At 43.9% G+C, this 22,368-nt stretch overlaps 2 protein-coding genes across 4 annotated transcripts in view; one reads left to right on the top strand and one right to left on the bottom strand.

Moving 5' to 3' along the window:
• The window catches only part of Ance-3 (angiotensin-converting enzyme Ance-3), a 58,752-nt gene that overhangs the window by 31,747 nt on the left and 4,637 nt on the right, over window positions 1-22,368 (top strand). For all 3 annotated transcript variants that reach the window (XM_076774150.1, XM_076774148.1, XM_076774149.1), the window contains exons 11-12: window positions 10,750-10,890; window positions 22,052-22,218. In XM_076774150.1, the coding sequence (XP_076630265.1) occupies window positions 10,750-10,890; window positions 22,052-22,218 (308 nt within the window). The remainder of the gene's footprint in view (window positions 1-10,749; window positions 10,891-22,051; window positions 22,219-22,368) is intronic.
• Window positions 2,620-5,055, bottom strand: LOC143346232 (uncharacterized). The gene is made up of 2 exons (XM_076774151.1): window positions 4,940-5,055; window positions 2,620-4,010 (listed from the first exon to the last, which is right to left on the bottom strand). Exons 1-2 carry the CDS (start codon window positions 4,949-4,951, stop codon window positions 2,928-2,930), a joined length of 1,095 nt encoding a protein of 364 aa, XP_076630266.1. The 5' UTR covers window positions 4,952-5,055; the 3' UTR covers window positions 2,620-2,927.

Here is a 22,368-nt window from a genome sequence, read left to right on the forward strand (position 1 = left end):
CCTGGGTCTAATCAACTTTCCTCCAATACCCATCATCTTCTACATTACCACATTGACTTATAAGCTCGATAGAAATTGAAAGTGCCAATGTTGGTTCGCTAAGAATCATAGAAAAGGAAAGGGACCGTTTCTCGCTGAACACTTGCAGAATACCAAATTTAATACTGAATTAGGGTGTCTGCAGGACTTGACGTTTCAATCAGTTTTCGTGAAAACCTTGAACAAAATTACTCGGATAAAATTAACCTGGGTTTAATCTCTGTTTCTTTCCACACTAGCCATTGTCCTCTGCGTTACCGTATCGGAACGCAACGTCGACAGAAATTGAAAGTGTCAAAGTCCAACGGTGAAAGAGAAACAGGAACGTAAGCCCGTAAAGAATCATCGAAAGGGAAAGGGACCGTTTCGCGTAGCCATAAAAAAAACGCACGAGTTTCTCCCGCGGCGATCTTTTCGTCGAAGGCGAAGGGAGGTCTCTCACTTTCAGCCTCGGACGGAGTCGCGTGCGGCAACGGGTCGGTTGCATAACAACACGGTTGGCTCGTCCAATGGACAAGCACGTAAGTCGTTCGCGAGTCAAGTGGCCGGTTGGGCACGGCCAAAGTGGGTCGATAGCGCGGAACTTAACCGTGGACGAATTAAACGAGAAGGCGCGATCTTCCGACATGCACCGCCGCCTTCCGTTACGGAAACCCCCGCCGGAACTAACGAAGTTAATCGAAGGATCTGCCACCGCGCCGTTCGATCGCTCGATAATTAATCCTTCGAGAGACTTTCTTCTCCCGAGGACACCGGCCTACGTGGTCGGTTCTTTTACCATCGTTAGGAAGTTTCGTACGCGAACGAATACGAAATCGAGTACCTTGCCGCCGACGCATCCACGCGGTTGCTTAACGAACGCGCAACGAAGGTAATTGAATGTTCCGTGTAGGCTGTTGCTAAACTTTCCGGTGGCTCGTTTCAAGTTCCGGAGGACGGACTTCGATGTTAATAACAATAATCTATGATCGTTTGCAGTAATCATTTCGAACACGTTTATCGTTAGGATTTACAATATTTTTCGCTTTTACGAGCGTTCCGTCGTGCAACCGATATACACGCTTAACGTTCGAACGTTTCGAAAGATTCGCAGACCATATTGCGTAGACGGAAGTCGCTTGGTCGTAGGGTCGAAGTCGTCCCGGGGAATTTCCATTGGCCGGGGTCGGGCTCGGCGAGGTTCCCGCAGAAAATAGAAGCGAGTTGAGAAGCAACGAGCTGTCGGGCGCCACGTCGGTGCAAATTACGAGGGTACGTGGACGCGAGGGGTGATCAAGAGCATCGATTTGGCAGGGGCGTGTTGGCACCGAGCGAACTGGGTCGCGGCTACACCGTGCGATCTCGCGTCGTCGATAAAGCCATCTCGACCGTGCACGCGTGACCAACCACCCTGAGAAACTTCCGTACAGGGACCCGACAACCATTTATGCGATGATTACACTACATCGTCGGTCAACCGCAAACTGATCAAAGTAAACTCGCGAATCCAGCGAAAAACGCCCGCTCGATCGTGACCCGGCTCGACGAATGTTTCCCCAGTAAATTTATAACTATACCCTATAAATTACCCAGTACCGTCATAAGTTCTGTTGCAGGCGTTTAGCCGTTGTTCCGAGCATGGCCTATTTGTAGAAAAATAAATTAGAAACGATTGGTATCCGAGACCCAGAACTGGTCGATTTTATAAAGATTCTAGATTCGCTTAGAATATCTGGATGTGGAGTTAAAAGATCCAGAAAGGGACTTGGGAATAAATGTACAATTTAATAATCAGTTCAATGGTTTTTAAAACACTGTTATTAAACACTGTTATTAATAAATATACAACGGATCAAAAATGTTTATTTTTCAAAAGAATGCAACAGTGTTTTACTTTGCCTACTTGTATGTATATTTTACGTCTATAAATGTCATACGCTCTTTGCATAACTTACGTGTATAAACCACAGTCTACTTATTACCAAACGATCCAACGTCACCGGCGTACTTCACGCTTTATCTTGCATACTTATGCGAGCAAAGGATTTCAATCGTAGTTCAAACTACAAATAAAAAGCGAGAACAGCTTAAGCTGTTAAGTCTGCAATTTAGCGTAGCCGCGTATTTTCATTTCACCTATGACTTACGAGAAATAACTATTTGGACACGAAAATCCTGCTGTAACAAAGTCAAAGACAAAACGCCACTCCTTTCCGTCTTTCTTGTTCGCTTACAACCTAACTCGAAATAAAAATCAGATTGGTCACAATGGAAAGCTTTGCACCAACGATCAGAATTATTCGATACGAGCGTACCCTTCGGAGGAATTCTTCTCGATTGCGAACAGGATGTGCCTGTACCAAGGTGGAAACGTTCTACGACGTAATTTCTGACGAACGTCGTTACGGACCGGTTAACGATCAGGCTCGCGAAGGCGGAGGGTCGTCATGCGCGCGGAAAATGAAAGTGGAAATCGTCGAGTCGTCGGGGAATACGAGGAAACGGTGGAAGGTCGGGTCGTATGATCGATGATCAGGGTAATCTTTTTATATCACTAACATTTATATTTCGTAAAAAAATACATACTCTGCTATATCGGTAAAAAATGTGAGACAAGCGAGCTGTTTGCGAGCGGAGGTCACCGAAGGCAGGTTCCAACAACGAGTATCTCTCCTACGTGACGCGCGTCGGCCGAGAGAGGCGTCTTTGATCCAACCGGAAGTCCTCGCCCGTGGCGACCCGGTTATCGAAAGAAAGACGCGATACGGATCGACGCGCGCCACGGCGACGTTCCAATCGGTATCGTTCTTCTCCCCGTGTGATCGTTAATGCGTCGATTACTCCGGTTGCTGTTCACCGTCCAATCGACGGTTCTAGCTACTCAATATCGACGCCATTTTCGTATAACCTTAATGATAACCGTGGCCGCCCGCCCAGTCGTTGTTGTAACCGTGACTGTAACCGTGCTCGTGGTGTACAGGTACGGCTACTGGTACCTTAACCGGGTAAGGAACAGGCTTCTCGACCGCGTATGGGACTGGTTTCTCGATATGAACCGGGTACGGTCTGTCCACCGGTACTTTGACTTCAACTGGCACGGGTCTCTCGACCGGGTAGGGCACAGGTTTCTCGACCGGGTACGGCTGAGGGACGGGCACCTTCACCGCAACGGGGTACGGCTTCTCGACCGGTACTGGGTACGGTCTGTCAACCGGAACTTTGATGTGCACCGGTACAGGCTTCTCGACTGGTACCGGGTACGGTCTATCGACGTGCACGGGGTAAGGCTTGGGCACCGGCACATGGACCGGACGGTCGACCGGGACCTTGACGTGGACTATTCTCTCGACTGGATAGGGTATGTGGACCGGAACTTTGACTGGCACTGGGTAGGGCTTCTCGACCGGGTACGGCTGAGGCACTGGTACCTGAACTGGGACGTGCACGGTCTTCTCGACGGGGTACGGTTGCGGGACTGCTACTTTCACGGGGTACGGACGGTCGACGGGTACCTGAACCGGATACGGAACCTTCTTCTCCACTGGGTAGGGTTGCGGAACCGGGACTGGAACCTTCACGAAAACTTTGACTGGATAGGGCTTCTCCACCGGGTAGGGCTGAGGTACCGGGACCTTCACGGCGACCGGATACGGCTTCTCGACGGGATAGGGCACGTGCTTCTCCACCGGGTACGGGACGGCGACGTTCTTCACGACGGTCAGAGTTTTGACGTGTTCACCGTAGCCGCCATAACCGCCATAACCGCCATAGCCACCGCCCACTTCCAATCCGCCGTGGCCTCCGCCGCCGATGTCGTAGCCGCCGTCGTAGCCGTGGCCATAACCGTAGCCGTAACCACCGCCGTAACCCAGACCCAAGAGACCCCGCTTCTCTTGCTTCTTCGTCGACTTCTCCGCTGCGGGTGTCTCCGACTTCTCGGCCTCCAAGGCCCAAATGGACGAGACCAGAACGGCGAACGCCGTCACGTAGATCTGCAAACCACACGGACGTCAGTGTCTCGCGGTTAGGAGACTGGTCGCCAACGAGAATGAAAGCGACTCGAGATACCGGTCGAAAACGGATCCGGACGATTTCGATTTCGATTTCGGGTTATAGACCCTTGCACGCGAAAATGATCGAGATTTATCGGAGACCTGCAGATTTTTCCCCTTCTGTAATCCTCTACGCGTATCAGCTGTTTCAAACCATGCTCGATCGAGGTTTACCGAAGGTGTACTCTTGTGAAAGGGTTGGTCGCCCCCGCGGGCAAACCCCCGATAATTCTCTGCCTGCACGGGGCTGTTTAAAGCTGCTCGTACGCGGATTATCTACGAACTCGATAGACCATCTCTCATGCGTAAAACACTAGCAAGAAAGACGATCCATCGAACCTGCGGTTAAGCCTCCGATAATTCTCTCTATCTATAAACGGTTTTAAGTTGTCCATACACCAGGTTTACCGGATATTTGTCTACAAGTTTGAGCGATCGTCCCTCTCCCGAGGAAGATCGACCGAACCCTCGAACAAATTGGTAAATCTCCGTGCGTGGGACATCGAGCGGGTTTCAAACGGATATCCAACGTTAAAAAACTTTCGGTGGCAGACCGCATTAATGCAAATGGGCCCTGGACGAGAGAGACACGACGCCTCGGTCGATTGGGAAACGACGGATCTCGAATTTCACCGATCTTCCAATTAAACCGAGACCGTTTTAACGGGAATTTCACTGGTCCCGATCGCCGGACAAGCTGATTACGAACGATTTGTCAGGCACTCCATCGTGGAAACCGTTCACTGCGACGAACGCGTGCGTGTCTCTCTTGTGCCTATCCCCCGTTTCTGATCACTGGTCCCTTGAACCCCCTTCCGGTTCCCGGATTTTGAACACGACGGTCGGATCCGGTGTACGCGGCGACGTACCAGGACTCTCATTTTTGCTCTCGAGATATTCCAGGTGCGTCCAGAAGTGAACTGGATGCTGATTGCCGGCGGTTCGTCGCCTTATATACGCGGCATGCTTTCGCCTTCGCCACCCGGGCCCAACTCACATAACCCCCACGTTACACCTCTTTGTTCGCGTAGAACGACCACGATCGGCTCTACCACTTCCCTTTGGGGCACACGGCTCGCCTCCCCCACGCCTCTCGAAAACCGTCCCTCTCTTACGGCGACGGTTTCGTTTTCTTCTTCCTTCGCGGGATCCCCACTGTGTTCCGCCTCTGAGGTCCGCTGTTATGCGGATACCGACGATACCCTGACGCGTGAGTCGTTTCGCGCGGCGGATGCCTCAAGCTTGACCCTATTTTTTTACTTGCCGTGGCCGTTGGACCCGCTCCTGAGCGATACTCCGGTTTTGCCGGAAGCGATACGACGCTGGGACCGACTGCTGGCTTACGATCAAAATTGTTTCATAATATTTTTATATACACTGGTGATCGTTTACTTACGTGTATATTTTCATTTCTGAACTGCGTATATTGTCGTGGGAGCTTGCAAAAATTACCGTAGAACCTTCTGTTATGAAGTTTCAATAAGGGTTTTTGACGTTCCCAGAATTTAATAACGATTTTATTTACTTGTTTTTAAATCACTTGTGGAGCATATTTACGTACGGAGTGATGGTCGATATTTGAATAAGATTGAAGTATTTTTTACAACGAGAAGTAATATTTAATGTGAGAATATAATTTATTAAATTTCGTACCATTGGTTACTTGTGACTGACATGACCTGGATAGCAAGTATATCGTCAGTCACCAGTAACTGACGTGGTCTGAACGGAAAGTATATCGTCAGTCACCAGTAAATGACACGGCGCTTAACGTGTTAATGGACATCGCAACGATTATCGTGTCAAGATAGGTGCAGTGTATTTATTTACTCAAGGGAATTAACCCCCTGGGTGTAAAAAGAAACAGAGAACGAGAGTGACTCGAGATCAAGTATGCACCCACTTTGGAACTAATTAAAATTTCATGTTCGAATCACCTACATATTGTGATACAAGGCCTTTATCTTATTACGGTTGCGATCCAATTAATCGCATTATTGTATCTGTAAATTACTGACATGACCTCGTAGATTCTTTTTCTGGATCGTTCAATTATGTAGAATTAGAAACTCCGAAGAGTTAAGTTCGATCATTGCGACAAGCATTACGAGCCTGTTTCTCCAAATTCTCTACCATTATATTTCTATTTTATATCGTATCTTTGTACTAATTGTACAATGCAAATAGGTCGTAAGTGCGCAAATATTGTGCGTGAAAATATTTGACAGTCATAATATCGGAATTCCGACGTATCAATATTTTTACGATTGTTTTTGAAAGTCTTGAACAAGATCGAAAAATAACAGTATCATACCAATGTTTTGTGTTTCGGTAAAAAAACGAGCGAGAAAGATCTTCCCGCTTACTGAAAAACAATACGACCGATGGCGATCCCGAGCAAACAAACTGGACACCATCTGTAATGGGTAGATTTTATGGGACTTAGTTTTCATACCTTCTGCGTTATAAAAATATTGCAGGAGGTCAAAGTTGCATTCGAAACGTCATTGTTCTCTTGATCGAGTCAACAAGTTGAACGTTTGAAAAACGTTGTCGATCATTTTGAAAATATAATCTACCTGGATCGTCGACTTTAATTAAGGAACTTTGTATATAGAGCAAAAGGCATAATTATAGTAAATACAGGTGGTTGACGTACCAATACCAAAATTAATTAATATCAAAATCGAGCGAGCGGAAATACAATTTGCGTGGATACAGAAAATTAATTTGACAGGGCAACCGACCAGGTTGATAGTTTCAAAGCACTTATAACGTGAAAATTTCCATAATTATATACATAATTAGGATATACATATTTATATTTTATGCATTTATAATACGCTAAACGTATACAGAATGTATGCGCATGTGCAAAGTGAAATAATATCGTTGAATGCTCGAGCGAAAGGTTCGTTTCTTTGAAGAATCAAACAACGAACGATTGTAAAATTTGTAAAGGAGAAAATTCCTGGATCGCGTGACGCAACCTCCCGAAAATCGTGGCGACAGAAATTCTTTAATGGCGGATGGCGTTATAACTCGCCCTGGGCTCGCATCTCCGCCAACTTCGCACGGTTCTCCGACGATGCGCGTAATTTGCATTCCACGGCGACAACGCATGAAATATCTCTCTTAATTACGATTCCCTCCGCGCGGCCCCGTTTCCCGCTCGGTGTGAGTTCCTCGTCGTCGATCATCGTCGTCTGGAGCGATTATGCGCGAAAGGGAAAGGTCCGCAGTCTTTCGAAAGCGAGCATCCACGGCGTCGGTCCTCCTCCGAAATTTTCGCAACCAGTTTACGTTTTTTTTTAATTTCTTAAATCGACTATTAAGGGAGGCACGAAAACATTCGAGACGCAAAAAATGGTTAGGAAAGACAGGATCAGGATCAGGATCAGGCCCGTGGCTAACCCCAAAAGGCCCCCGGGACAGCCTTTCCTTCTCGAGCGATCGAACCGGTGCAATTGCGAACTCGATGCTCTTCCCTTTCTCCGTGGCGGCGTGTTCCGTTCTCGTCCTTCTCCTCGAGGCAACCTCGACGGTTACGTGTGCACGTAGCGTAAGACTCTCTCGTAGGATTTATCTGCCCGCCAATCTCGTGGGTGCAACCATTTGCTCCCTTTCATGAGACACGCGGTCCCTGCGTCACGATTTCCCTCGCCTCGCCCCGTCCTCGATCGGCCCGGTTCCGTTTTCTTCCACGCGTACACACCGCCTACACGAACCGAGTCGACGAAGCTTGCTGCAAATATGAAATAATGATTGCCTTTCGGGGCGCTCCGAACGACGCCATTACGTAACAGGTGCATCGCGGTGCGTGTTCTGCGCGTGCATGTGGCTATCGAAACGAGTCACTGGCATCTCCACGCTTTCTCATGCTTGTTTATCCCGAGCAATTTTAACGCTACGTTTACGGATCAGTTTTACGGGCGTCGGATTCCATACTCCAAGTTCCACAACTCGTAATTATTATTTATCGCCGATTCATGTCCAGTTTGATTAATGCAACGATACGGATATGGTAATAATAATAATTGTACGGATAGCCCCATTCGAGTATACAGATGATACAGTATGAAAAAATAAATCAATAAACATTACAAATGGCATTTTCCTAATCAAAAGAAAATCTGCATATTAATGTAACTGTCGACGTAAAAAGGAAAAATGGGGTAGCTGGGTTCAAAGAGTAGAGACGATAATAATAATTACAAAAATTCTGCAAGCTACTGCAACTTGGTTTCAGTAATAATAATAATAGTAATAATAACTGTATAAATATATTCATATACAGTTTTATATATCGGATTTTGTACTTTGAAGATTTCTCGTGCTTCTTTTTATTTTCTACCGAAAGATACCCGATATCGTGTGTCTTATAAAAACATAAATAATCATTTTACATTCTTGAATTGATAATGTGAAAGCGGTCGTCGTGACCCCGCCTGTATCGCCGCGACTCGAACTCCGATTGTTCTGACCCCGCGTAAGAAAATCACCGCCGATCGTTCTCAATCTCTTGTTTTATTCAAGAATAAATGCAAAAGCAACACTTTCCAAACAGATGCCAAAAATTGAGTTTAATGATCGAGCAAATCGCGATTCGACCAAGGCCAACGAAGCCCTTAATTTCTTTTTCGAAAGAAACTGTTCCTCTCGAAATTCGAAAGTCGTTTCCACTTGTGTCAGGTCTGCTAGAAATATTATCTAATAACAGAAGACGTGCCCTTCGCGATTCCTGTGTTTCGCAAAGCGTCGAGATAAATTGGAGTGAAAAAGCGAAACGTATAGCTGAACGCGGATCCATGAATCACGAGCCACGCCATTCGCAGAGAAGGTCTTACCTTGGATCCAATTATTGTCAATGGTGTTTTCCTTTCCTTGAATATCGATGGATGTACCGAGAAACTGCCTAGAACGGAATCCACCGGTTTTCGCGCTGCCACGTGGGCAGAATCCAAAGGTCACTCGATAAAAATTGGCCGTACGAACGTTCTCTAGCTACGTAATCGCTTTTTTTCGCCCGTTCAATTTCACCTTCGTTGGACACGTTCGATCGTTCCGATCGGCCGACTTGGTTTTTCTAGTTCCTCGAACGGTGAATCATTGAAAACGAAACACAAGGAATTCGACGGAAAACAGATTTCCTTCGCGCGATTAACGATAGGTCTGCAGATATTAAGATCGAGATAAAATTGGGGGAAAAGATGAGAAATTATTTACACGAACCACAACTTTTCTCCCGAAGTTTTGTTCGTAGATCCGCCTATTATGCGAGCACTTTTAATGCATGTATGCAAAAGACTATAACGAACAATGTCACTACTGCAACAATCTCGATAACGACTCGAACGATCTGATAAAAGTGAAGTGCAGTAAAACGATGGTAATTGCGAACCTGTATAAATGTATACTCTTTAAAAATATCGATATTCCTCGTACGTTAGACGCTGGCAACAAACAAGTCTTGCGACTACTCTAAGAGTAAAATTATAAAATCCCCGATGAGAACTTGAACCAGAATTCGAGCAGAATTTGTCCCGTGAAAGCTGGTCGAAGGATCGGCCAATAAAACATTCCCGACTCTGTAATTACTTAATCCAGGCCTAAGTCGTACTTAATCGGGACAAGTTGAGCTCCACGGAACTTCTATCGATCAGAGATCCATCCTACGAGACGGCGAAATTAGTCGTGCGAAAGCGAGCTGAAAGATCCCGACCAATAAAGTATCTCTACAATTACGACGATTATTATGAAACGATCATCTGGCCAGGCATCCTCGATCCTCGCTTTCGATCTCGGTCGTAAGCGTTTTCGGGACACGGCGTTCCGATGGAAAGCGGACGCGGACGTCGTAACTTCGAGCCACGAAGAAGCGTAATCCCGCGGTATTACGTAAAGGTCGTCGCCGATGAAGAGCCTGGGTGAAATGGCACAACGCGTATCGCCTCGATCGCTCTCTCTTTCTCTGTTAGAGGGAAGAGCAGCTCGAGATCAACGCGCCAAAGGCATCCTAGCTGGCTGATCGACCTCGTTGACACTGGCCTTGAGGAGGGGTCGCGATTCCTTCAAGGTTCGACTAAAAAGTTCCCGCTGCGAGGGTCATTAAACGCTCCGGCGATTAATTGCGTCTCTGGTCACGTTTGCGTTCCCACCAGTATCGGTTCTAGAGAATCGACACAGTCGGGCGAAATTTATCTTCGAACTGCAAATCAAAACGCAAGGAAACTTTGTACTAATTTCAAAGTACCACCCCCAAAGTACCATCGCCGAGTTCTGCGTAAATAATTATTTATTTTAGACAGTGAAAAAATAATCCACTAAAGGGAAAGGGATTTATTACAATTCCACAGTAAAATAAGATTCAACGAATAACAAAGTTTTGGATTAGCAAATAAGAAGGATTAAGTTGAATTTTATTTGGAAATAATTTCTTTTATATTTCCCGTCAAGGCGAAGAGAACCTTTTACGATTTGAAACGCTAGGATAAGAATTTAAGAATTCTATGAGGTTCCTTAATTTATGTAATTCGTTGCTTTTCTCTCTGTGAATCGTTTGACCGTGAACCCAATATTTATGGACGATCGAAGCAAAATTATCGACGTTTCGATACGTACGTGCACGTGTATTCGTTATGGGGAAATCGTCTAATTCGCTTTCTCCTATATTTTACAGGAATTTCGTGGCAGGAGTTCTACAGTTCCAGCTTTATCGAGCGATCTGCCAGGCGGCCGGACAGAGGAACGTGGACGATCCTAGAAGACCTCTGCACAGATGCGACTACTATAGGAGCCCGGAAGCCGGCAGGATTTTAGGGTAAGTGTTTTAGGTTCTGCGTGTTTCGTGGTAGTTGTGGTATTATCGCAATGCTTGGGACAATGCGGATTAATCTACAATAAATACTCTACGCCAGGAATTTATATTCGATCTATTAGCTCTACAAATTAATTCCAGACCCTTAAACTATTTTAAAACCATAATATTTAACTCTGCAATCGAGATAACCACAAGAATTTGCTTTTTGCATTCGAAAGAAACACCAGCGAAGTATGGTGTCCTTCGTTTTGGAAAATATTGAGGAAGCCCTGTAAAGGAAAATATTTCAAGATCTTGTATTTCGTTTCTGTGGTATCAGAAAGACGTTTCAGTAATTTTCCTAGGTTTAAGAATCGAGCCGTGTGCAAACGGTAAGAATCAGGCCGGGTGCAAAATCGATCGAAGAACCGAGAATGTTCCGCGACCCGGCGCGAAGGAAACCAAAGGACGATCGGGACGAGGGTTATAAAAACCAGGGCCCCGTTCGTCACGGGAAGCAATCAGTATTGAGTCGACGAGTCGTGGCCGGAAGTTGTTTAAAGACGTTATCCTAAGTTGTCCTAAGTTGTAAATAATCTGAATAGTTCCTAAGTAGTTTCTAGCCGTTGTACTGTATTATATTATATCATACCATATCATATTAATTAAAACCTTTTTACGTTAAATACCACATCCCTGTAGAGTAGCGAACGACATTCTGAACGAGGCGAGTGATAAATGCATCGAATCGAACAGTTCTTTATCGGTGATCCGAAGCAAAGTCAGCGGAACGGCTCGCGTTTATCACGGCGATCCCGCAAAAAGAGCCGCGAGTGCTTTGCCAACAAAGGCTGCATTAAAGTGTCGTAAAGCGTGAACGAGAAGGTGAACCCTGGCTAACAAGATTGACGATAGAACGGCACGAAAGGCGCCACTCGCAAAAGGCAACGACCATTTCTTCTGAACGATCCCAATTGCCGAATAATCGTATTGTCGGACGGCAACATTGTCCGCAGAAATACGAACGATCGAACAATCGACAGGAAACAGGCTCTCCTCGCGAAAACGATACCTTCCAACTGCTATCGATCTCGCCTAGAATTACCGAGACCCAGGAAAATTGGAAACATTGTTCCAAATGTGCTACGACGAGCCAGAAAATCATTGGCACGGGCAAAAATGTTACGATAACGCGGAAAATTCACTCTACGTTTAACTATTTTTCACACTAAATTTACAGTGCTCGTTAATTTGACGGATTGAAAGAAAAACAGCATTTTGTTTTAATAAAAATCTAGCGACAAATGCCTGCCGCGTTTTTCGTATTTCGAAGCCACATGAAATCTGTGAAACGATTAAGCCAGATCGAAGATATCTTCTAATTATAGATCGTAATTACGTATTCAAGGTGACAAGCAAATGAAAAATACGTTCTTAGCTTCTATCGCGGACACATTAACGATTATGAATATTCAACGCCCCGTCGACATTTCCCCAGAAATTTTACTATAATTTGTAAAATATGTAACATTTCGATGGTCGAACCTCGATTCCGTTTTTTTCTTTCTTTTTTTTCTGGCTTGTTAACGCAATCTGCAGGTATCCGGTCCGGTTTCTCTAAACGTTCACCGATCCAAAAGCCGCACGATGTAAAGGTTCTGACATTCTGAGTTGGTTAAAATTCAAGGCTGGGCCGGCGAGTTTTCGGCAAACTTTCGGTTTTAATGCTCGACTGGGACCGTGATAGTCCGAGAATTGCATTCTTTGCAATGGAAACGGTCCGAAAAAATAAGTTCACCGCTTCTTCTGTTTTCGTCCCAATGCCGGACAAATAACATGTTTGCCTTAACGCGTGTACTTACAGTATATTTATTTTGAAAATACGAAAAAAATCAAACGAGAATCTTGTTCGTTATTTCAAGCACCCATTTTACGAGATTTCGAGGCCAACCACGTTTTTTTGACGGAATAATATATTAGACAAAATTAATAAGCTTCTTCTTTTGGCCGAAAAATTCTCAAGTAACAAAGTAGGGATATATTATCCTCCTGGTCGATGGAACAGGTCTATATCGAGGACCTTCTTCGGGAACTTTATTTATTCAAAAATAGTACATACGCGAGTAACATACTTCGACATCTCTGCGATTGATCAAGATATAAACGATAATAGTGTCAAGTCTTGCTATTTATATGTTATACGTAGCGTGAAATTCCTTGGAGAGAAAGGATGTACACAAGGTCAAGAATTTTTTATCAGTATAGCATGTATTACCGTTTATATCTTGATCTACCCTAGAAATTTCACTCGTTAAGCATCTTGAATGAATAATATTCTGCTTTAGTGAATAATGTTTCTGAAGAAGATCCTTAACATAGATCGAAAGAACTTGTGTTTGAAGAATTGCTCTATCGATCAGAAAGATGATTCATGATCCTATTTTTTCATTTTGAAATTAATATAGAACTTGATGTTTATGATATAATACATATAAAATTCGAAGTCCTGACGAACAGAAGAGAAATTCTCAGCCATCGTAGAGAAACCGCAGTGATTGTAACCGTAGAAGAAACACGATCGATTGCGATAAATAATCGTGCTACTCGAGCACAGACAACCCATTACGAAACAACAAAAAATTAATATCCACAGTGTTTTTGACATTGTCGATCAGTTCTCCAATTTCTCCGGGCTATATTTAGTACACGCGGGGAACTGGAATCTGAAACGATGTCGTAACGAGTTACGTTAATTCCGAATAAATGTCGACACGTATTTGGACGGTTTATAGGTTTGAAAAAATCGCGAAACACTTTTATACAATGTCTAATAGACGCGAGAACGAGGATCAAAATTAGGCGAAACCAATCTACCTCGAGAGATCGTTATTTCATCTGGTGTTTTTAACGAGTATCTTGTTGTTTCGTTTTATAGTCATCGTAAAATCGCGGAGACCAGAGAACGTCTGAATCTATAAGCATGTACAATTCTTTTTACTCGTTCAAATGTTACGTGAAAGTAAGAAAAAAAAAGATTAAAACAAACAAAAAAATTAAAAAGATACCATGACACCAATTTTAATATCGAATTCACACTATACATTGAACGTACAGTTAACATTTACTTTCGATTTAAAGCTAGTATATACACCTGTTTTCGCCACTTTTACGACACAATGAAATACATTCGGTCTGTTACTCCATCTTACTTTAAACAGAGTGTTTCACCTAACTCGACCACCTTCGATATGTAGGTCCTTTTTCATGATAAGAACAAAATATCGAAGGAAAATATTATTCCGAGAATGATAAGGAAAAAATGTTATATTTTTATAGCATCATCGATATTTTTTTAAGCCTTCAGTTTTGAATTAATAAAAGTGCTACCATCAATTTGAATATGTCCCCTGGCTTCCTCCATCAAAAACAAGTTAGGTGAGACACCCTGCATAATTTTTTCAGGTTTCTCGTTTGCGCATTTTTAAACGTAACGAGGAGGATCCGAAAGACAAGGTCGAAATTCTTTTAGAGATATTTTTAGCGATTACAAGCCATGCATGCATTTAATTCATTTCATTTACTCTCTTAAAATGATTGACGTTTGAATTAAAGTGTAACAGAAGGAACGGTGTTAAATTGGTTCTTACGTAAAATGGCGTAAAAAGAGACGTGTGGAACAGTCGTTGACCACAAAGTGTTACACTTGCGAGGGTTTCGCGACGCCGGAGAGGAGACCTCGATGCGTGGGGTCCAAGGAAATCGAGATATATACGCGTAACGCAATGGCCATCGTTCGTAAATCAATTCGCAATTTGCAACGTGTTCGCAACGGCGACGATCCGTGGGCGTCGCGTAGAAGACTATACCGTGTCCGTCATGAATTCTTTATTCGCGTCGTTGACGAACAGGCCGCCGCAAAACTCAGTTCTCTAATTTTGGAAGACATAATTCCCTCCTCTTAATCTTTTTCGTCTCTCTTTTGTTCGCATTAACATACGAGAGAGTTTTGAAACATGGAACGTCACTTGCTTATCGGAGACATCAACATTTTTGCAATTTCTTTTCGAAAAAGGAAAGAGCGGTAACTCCTACCCGAAGAGAAACTCGCGGAATTATTCAGGAGCATAATTTTCCTCCTTTCGATTTGTAAATATTATGTATCCAAAGATACGTGGAAATGGAAACGTCCTGGAAATATGACAGAAATTAAAAATAGTCCGGTATTCGAATTTGATGACGAAATATTAAAATTGGGACTAAAATACTGAAAACCTGAAATAATTAAAACTTAAATAAATAAATATAGAACAAGGATTTCTACTGGTAGTGCTTTTCCTTGGGTAGTTTTATGAATACTATTATAGAGATTGGGGATTCCGATTACAGAATCTGGAAGGTTTGATCAACGGTTAGAAAATGCAAGTCGCATTTAGAGGAAAACTAATGACCGCTGCGGATTGTGTGCTAACAAAAGGGACTTTCCAAGGTTCGACGAGGAACGAGCTGACCCTACTGCGGATATTTTCAAAGGAGGATTCTTGGACGAGCATCGGGCTGAATGCAAGCCAAACGGTACCCGTGGCTGATTGAAAATATCATGCGCACGATTGACTCGAGAGAGGTCGGTCCGAGACGCATTATATCGATCTTGCCGCGATCCGATCGCCTCCCTTGACAATCTCCAGTAGTCGCCGTTATCTAGGTCAACGAGAGGGAAACCTTTATTCGGTTCCGCAATTTCTCTGCCAATCTGGCATCCGTCTCTTGATTCTCCGACGACGCGTTCCACCGATGGATAACATCGATATCGTCGGCTCTATTCAGTTTCGTTTAATTAAAATCGCCACTCGACCGGGAAATATCGATCGATTAAGGATTTTGTCTCGCGAGGCAACGGGAGCACGATTCGTTTACAATTTATCTCATAAATATAATCGCGATATCATTTTCTGTGCAACTTTCGTGAAGCAGAAAGCGAGAGTAAATTTTTATATTGATAGTTAAATACTCCCCTTTTCATTTTTCCTGAATATTTAGTAATAAGCCCATTCGGTGCTGTCAAGTCCATGCTATTGTTATCATAGCATACCTGCACGTCCTCCCATGCCAATCTTATCGAAAATAAATAACATTCGCGAAGCCTCGTTGAATTATAGAGGTCTCTTGCAACAATGGCTCCTCCGGTTGTGACATATTTCCCTTTTCTATGCGAGCATAGTACACAACCCCGGTTTAAGTAGGCTAAAATTGTATTATGCTCGGTGTTCGACGGTAGGCGCGGTGCTGGACGTGTTAAATCGCGCCACGCGAAAGACGCTTCCCACAAGACGGACAAAGAAATCGCGACGAACAGGCAATTAAAGGCATTAGAGCTGTCAGGGTGCAGAGCACCGTGATAATTAATTGCTTCAAAGTAAATTCCTGAATCGCAGAAATCGCGTGGAATACGCTCGCGCGATTATGAAATTTCGCCGGTGAAACGGTCGAGCGTGACTATACGGAATTTTCCACGGGAAATTGGAGACTTTTTTTCGTTAAATTTCTTACCTTCTGCTCGTTGACGTCGTTTATAATGTTTAGTTTCGCATCATTGATGGGGGGTTGAAACAGGCGTGTAACCGTAAAAGGCGATCCACTTGATCCGAGAAATATCACGAAGGCTAATAATACCTGGAATATTTTCTTTATTATAGTATCAAATTTAATATTAAATCTTATTTTAATTTATTTCCCTTAATATTTTGACGAAGAATTGACGAGGATTCTGGCTATCTGAATTTTTCGTTTAAATTTTTATTTATCAACCGGTATACCCCCAACATTTTGAAGAATGTGTACGAAATACGGTGCTTCTAGGTTTACGAAAGTTTTAAATAGTTTCGTAACATTCCAAACATGGCCCAGTTTTCCCGTATCCGTATTAGAATGCCATTTTAAAGAATCGATAAAACTATAATCTTTTATCTATTCTGCGGTCTGCCTTGTTCGTATACATACATCACAATTGATGTTAATACATTCGATACGAAACTTTCCCTTTTAAACGACACGCTGAGTCACTCTTTCTCCGACGTAAACAATTTCCACTGAAACATTAAAGTTAACGCGCGTTTGAATTTCGTCACGTTTCCGAGAGAAATTAATTTTCGCGTTCGCGCGCGGTGGAGAAACCGAAGAGTCGTTTCGATTTCGAGGTTCGTCGTCGATTCTTCCTCGTACCATGTCCGCGAATCGATCGATCGAACCAGAGATAAGCTAAATTTTAAACGTTTCTACCGTGCAAATTTTATCAATAAACTTTTTTTTAATCGCCGAGTAAATTTCAGATTTAATTACCGATCGCTTTTCGATTAATAGCTATTGGATTTTGCCCATGTTTGGATGGAGACCTGACGGGACAGGTGTCCGAATGGCTCCATCCTGACTTCCTGTAATCGAAGGACGATCTCGAGCTCTCTCGCCACGCTGTTTGCGGACGCATTACGAAAGCGATTGCGGCTCGCGCGTAAAAAGGCGCGTGTGTCGCGTACACGCAGTTACGAGAAGAAACTCGCGCGGCTTGTTACGCGTTGCACTTCCGTTTTACGGGCCGTGTAACTTTACTTGCAAACAGGGAGAGGAAAACAGGGAACGAGAAACAGTATATTCAGGGAAAAGACTTTTATCGATACGATTTCAGCTTCCTGGAACACGCTGGCCCATTAGCGATTCGACGAACACCGGTAATTCGATTTGCATTTTGCTCTCGTTTACCCTTTTTACCTTTTTTTTTCATTCCGTTTCTCGGTCCCTCGCGATTACATTACGTAGGTTGATTCGCGTGTTTAAATAATGGGTATGTTGACTCGTTACGGAGCACGATGATTGATCGTCTATCATTATTCGCGCGGAAAGAATTTGGCCCGAAACTGGCATTCTTGGATAAATAGTTTCAGCTACACCCAAACGATTTTTCCACAATAATTTCTGGCATATTTTATTTTTTTATTAATTACTTGGTCGATTTTTTCACTAACTCTCTACTATTTCTTTGTAAATCTTATTTTAATTATGATTCTTTTTTCTGCTTGTGTCGAAGGGTGTTGCTCGTTATTATACATGGTAACATTTCTGGCCACAGATTATATTTTCGGTAATAAATTTTTGTCTCGAAAGTACGTAGGATTTCGGGAGTATGTGTACTTACCAAAAATGATTGTAATTGCCCTCCGCAACCGAAAATAATTTTTTCAAACCGATTTGAATTTTTTTAATTTAATTAATAACTTTGTAACGAAGCCTCAATTAAGAAACTGATATTCTTGATTTTTGTCTTATTTTGACCTCTAGAATCTTCCATTAAAATTTTTTCTAGGGGTGGCAAACTTGGAATAATCTAGTTATTTATCGGTGGTTGCGATTCGAAACGTGGTAAAACCTCTGTCGAGACTATCAAGTTTGCCTTGGTTTATTATACTGGCGGACTCTAAAACCAAAAGCGAAGATTCATAGGCACGGGCGACATTTCGACGCCTCCGGACAAACAATCGATAAACAGATCCTCGGGGATTTCTGGTATCTGATCAACGTTTAATAGCCGAGATTAGTTGGAATCGGCCGAGATTCATGCAAATCGAAGATCCGTCCTTGAACGCGATGGATCGATCGCACGAGCGCGTTACGAAAGTCCCTTCGACGAAATTAACCCTTTTATTCCCATTGCAATACGGTTTCACCCCCACGTGTTATTTTATCCCACGATAATCGAGAGATGCCACCAACATTTACATTACAGAGTGAAAAATAGAAATATTTAACGATTCAGTATATTCGGTATATCTGTTATCTTACTAATATTAGGATTTTGAAACGCGTTCGAAGTGTCGGTCACCAGTGACCATCGTGTTAACGAAAAAGTAGGGCCACGGTGCCGGTGCGAGAAAACGTCTACGCGCCGTTTTTCCAGTAATAATAGCAACAATCGGGCTCGTCGAGATCCTATTGTGGGCCTGTCAAGGTCTCTATCGGTTAACGAGCAAATAACAAGGGGGCACCTATCGTGCAAAACCGTACCCCATCGGTGAAATGACACGCGTTTCCCACAGTAGACACGGGGACGGGAGCTTCGTAATGAGTCAGAGATCACCCTTAAAACGTAGATCCGAACGCGAGGGCCTCGTAAACGCGCTCGTGACTCCGATCTACGTGCTGGCGAATGTAAATCATTCGACACGGATTTTGCTAAGAACCTGGTCGACTCGTGATTCGTCGGCGGAGACAATGGAATCGAGTCTCGACCGCGCTAAGTTGGCCAACACGAAAGTGTGTTTCCTGACGTATCGTAAACGCGTGGGAGGAGCTAGGAAGAAAGGTTTTCGACTACGGGCCCTCGAAATAACGATATTGTTAGGCCACTCAGGTCTGAATACGCTTGATTGGTGATAAAAGTGCACAGTCGTAAAATATTTTATTCCATAATCGTAACTTTAATTCTTATTTTGTAAAAATAAACAAATTAAATTATTCTCGTACTGCTAGGGTGATTCGTATGACTTGACAGATCGGAGATGTTCTCGTACCAATAAAAATTTCAATGGACGAGAAACGAATTTCTTTGGGAACTGCGGCAGCCTTGATCGACGTCGCGACGACATGTTTTCCCATAAATAGTTAGGGTCGGTCGAAGCAGGGCAACGTGTTAGGTACGCAGAATCGGGCAGCCAGCATCCCGTGTTGCGAAACATCGATGCTCGGGGCAGGAAAGTGGCGATTTCGCCCGACGCCGGAAATTGTGAGATATTACTTACACCGAGGACATACCGAAATGTTTTTGCCCGTTCAGTCGATTCCCACGTAACGCAGACTCCGGTCTTGGGAGCTGGTAGGAACCGGAAACGACCAGCACCCAACTACCTGCTCCAGAATCACTTTCCAAAAAATCGGATCGTTGCATCACATTTAATGGACACTCGCTGTTTACTTTCGCCTGAACGACACCCCCTTCGTCTATATATTCACACGTTCACTGTTAAATACCATCAATGATAAACGAACGGAACAATTAGCTTTATTCTCGATAGATTTCGAAGCGAAAGAAAGCGTTGACAAGAAAAATTCTTATTCAAAATAGCACCGAGAAAGCTCATTTGCTTAGAAAAAAGATCTCGTTGTAGGAATAATAGAGGTCGTTAAACTATAAAAAATTGTTCTCTGTTTTCATTTCGAATAGAGGTATGGCCTAGTTACTAAAATCAGCCTCCGTCGGACAGTCTCGAGCGGCGTCGACTGTCAAAATTCAAGCCGTGAAAGTCTCTCGAATCTCACAAGGATAAATCCCTATCGGAGATTAAATTCGCCCCACGTAAGGGGCAACGACAACGTATCGGGATTACCAACATGACACGCGACACGTCACTCGATTCGGTGCCCGCGATATTGGATCGCAGATGAAACGAACGAGAAATGAATTATATCGCGATGAAAGAAAGCCTCGAATATAGGTGAAACGAGCCCGGTTTCGAACACGCAAACCGAATCACGTAACGGGTCTGGCTTACGAATTTTTCTTTACAATTTTCTTCACGATCAGCAAACAACTCACGGGTGACTCAACGATTCATCGAGACTGAATAACGAATTTCTTTATCGCGTGGCGGCCGGCTGCGGCCATTGTATTTAAATGGCCGACACATCGACGCGCTAAAGCCCCGAGATCGTCTCCTTTCAATCGGTTCCCCGACGATGGATTATACACGGCGAGTCGTCGATCGGTTTACCGTGTCGACGACACGTTGAGTTCGCTCGCGATCCGTTACGATCGACTCCGTCCGTGATCGAAATTAATCGACCCGATCGGTCGGCTGATACCTGTTCCAACAGTTCGTTTGTTTTCAATCGCGGCGGACGAAATTTCCTCGCGAAAGGTACGATTGCATTAAACGATATTACCACGTACACAGTTTATTATTATAACCATCGAAAAAGTTAATTTTTTGATATTTAACTTTTGATACGAAAAGTATAGAGATTCAGAAAATACTTACATTTTGGTTTACTCGATAAAACCTGTATGATATGTGCCACGTAAAAAATGACGAATAGTGCACAGGAGCGTGAATGAGTCGAAATGGACCTCATTTCTAGAATATTGATAACGCAAATTGGCGATGTGGAACGCTATTATCGATGACTCGGTTAATAATAAATAGACCAATGGCAGAAAGAGGCTCAAGTTACTCTAGGACGACAGTGGTGGTAATAACTGGGATCCAACCACGCGAACCACCGTCCTCGCGTGGGAGTAGCTAGTTGGAATCAAAGCGTGCATTATCTGAGAGCTGAACGAGATTATTGCTAGAAGCTGTTACGGCCGAGTCGCGAGAGGCTGCGATGGAATTATGCAGCGATGCGCGTGGATGCGCGAATTAGAGCGAGGGTGAGCGACTTGGCCGCTGAAAGTGAGCCCGGAAGGACCGTGGTTAAGATTTACCCTACGAGAGCCCTCCGAATGCATTTTCGCTCACTGACTCGATAATTACATACTGCCTCCAATTGTATATTCATCGGGCCCCGAAGATAATTCTCGATCCTTTCCCCGTCTGGAATCGTTCACGAAGGAAAAATTTTCTTACCAAGGGATTCGAAGAATCAAAATAATCTATTAGTTCAGTTTCGACGAACCATTATCAAAATAACAAAGTAAAGAAAAATCGTCCGCCCTTTCGTCGACTTCGCGAAGGACACCGTCGCGAGAATTTCGATATGCATAATTTGTGGACGCAAATGAATAATTAATGGGGTTTTCCGGCCTGCATCTTCAAGCCAGAATTATAATTCAACGTCGAGAACAGAGGTTGTGACAGGGGCCGCACTCGACCGCCTTCGAGGCAGCGGCCGATTGCCAAAGATAGCCTAATTAGTATCCAGAGTGTGGAAGAAAAGGCTCGTTACTGCGTCTTTAATTTTCTCTCGTTCCACTTATTCCCGGCCACGGTTTTCCGCCGGATAATTTCGCGGTTTTTCATTGTACGGGAAAAGACCACTGTCGCAATCTCGCGCGTAATCTCGTTAGCCCTAACAACGCGCGCGAATTGCGGAATTTCCAACGCGTAGTTATTTGAATACTCAATTACCGCGTTTTCTTTTTCCTCGGCGTTGCGTGCTCACGGAAAATGTGCAAACCTTTTGTTCTTATCATTCGCAGACAACTAATGGAGAGGGGATCGTCGGTGCCGTGGCAGCAGACGCTTCGAGAAGCCATCGGCGAAGACAGATTGGACGCGTCCGCGTTGAGGGAGTACTTCAGGCCTCTCGAAGATTGGCTGAGAACGGAAAACCTGAGAACCGGCGACGTGGTCGGTTGGTCTTACGGTGAGAAAACCACTTTTCCTTATTTACTCTTTTAACACCGATCCATTATATTAGGGACGTGCAAAATTTTCCATCGTTGAAACGTTAGTTTTATTATTATTTCTTTTCCTTTGTGTCAATTTTTGTATAGGAATCTTTAAGAAGTATCGA

Source organism: Colletes latitarsis, chromosome 10 (genome assembly GCF_051014445.1).
Source record: "Colletes latitarsis isolate SP2378_abdomen chromosome 10, iyColLati1, whole genome shotgun sequence".
Taxonomy (NCBI): domain Eukaryota; kingdom Metazoa; phylum Arthropoda; class Insecta; order Hymenoptera; family Colletidae; genus Colletes; species Colletes latitarsis.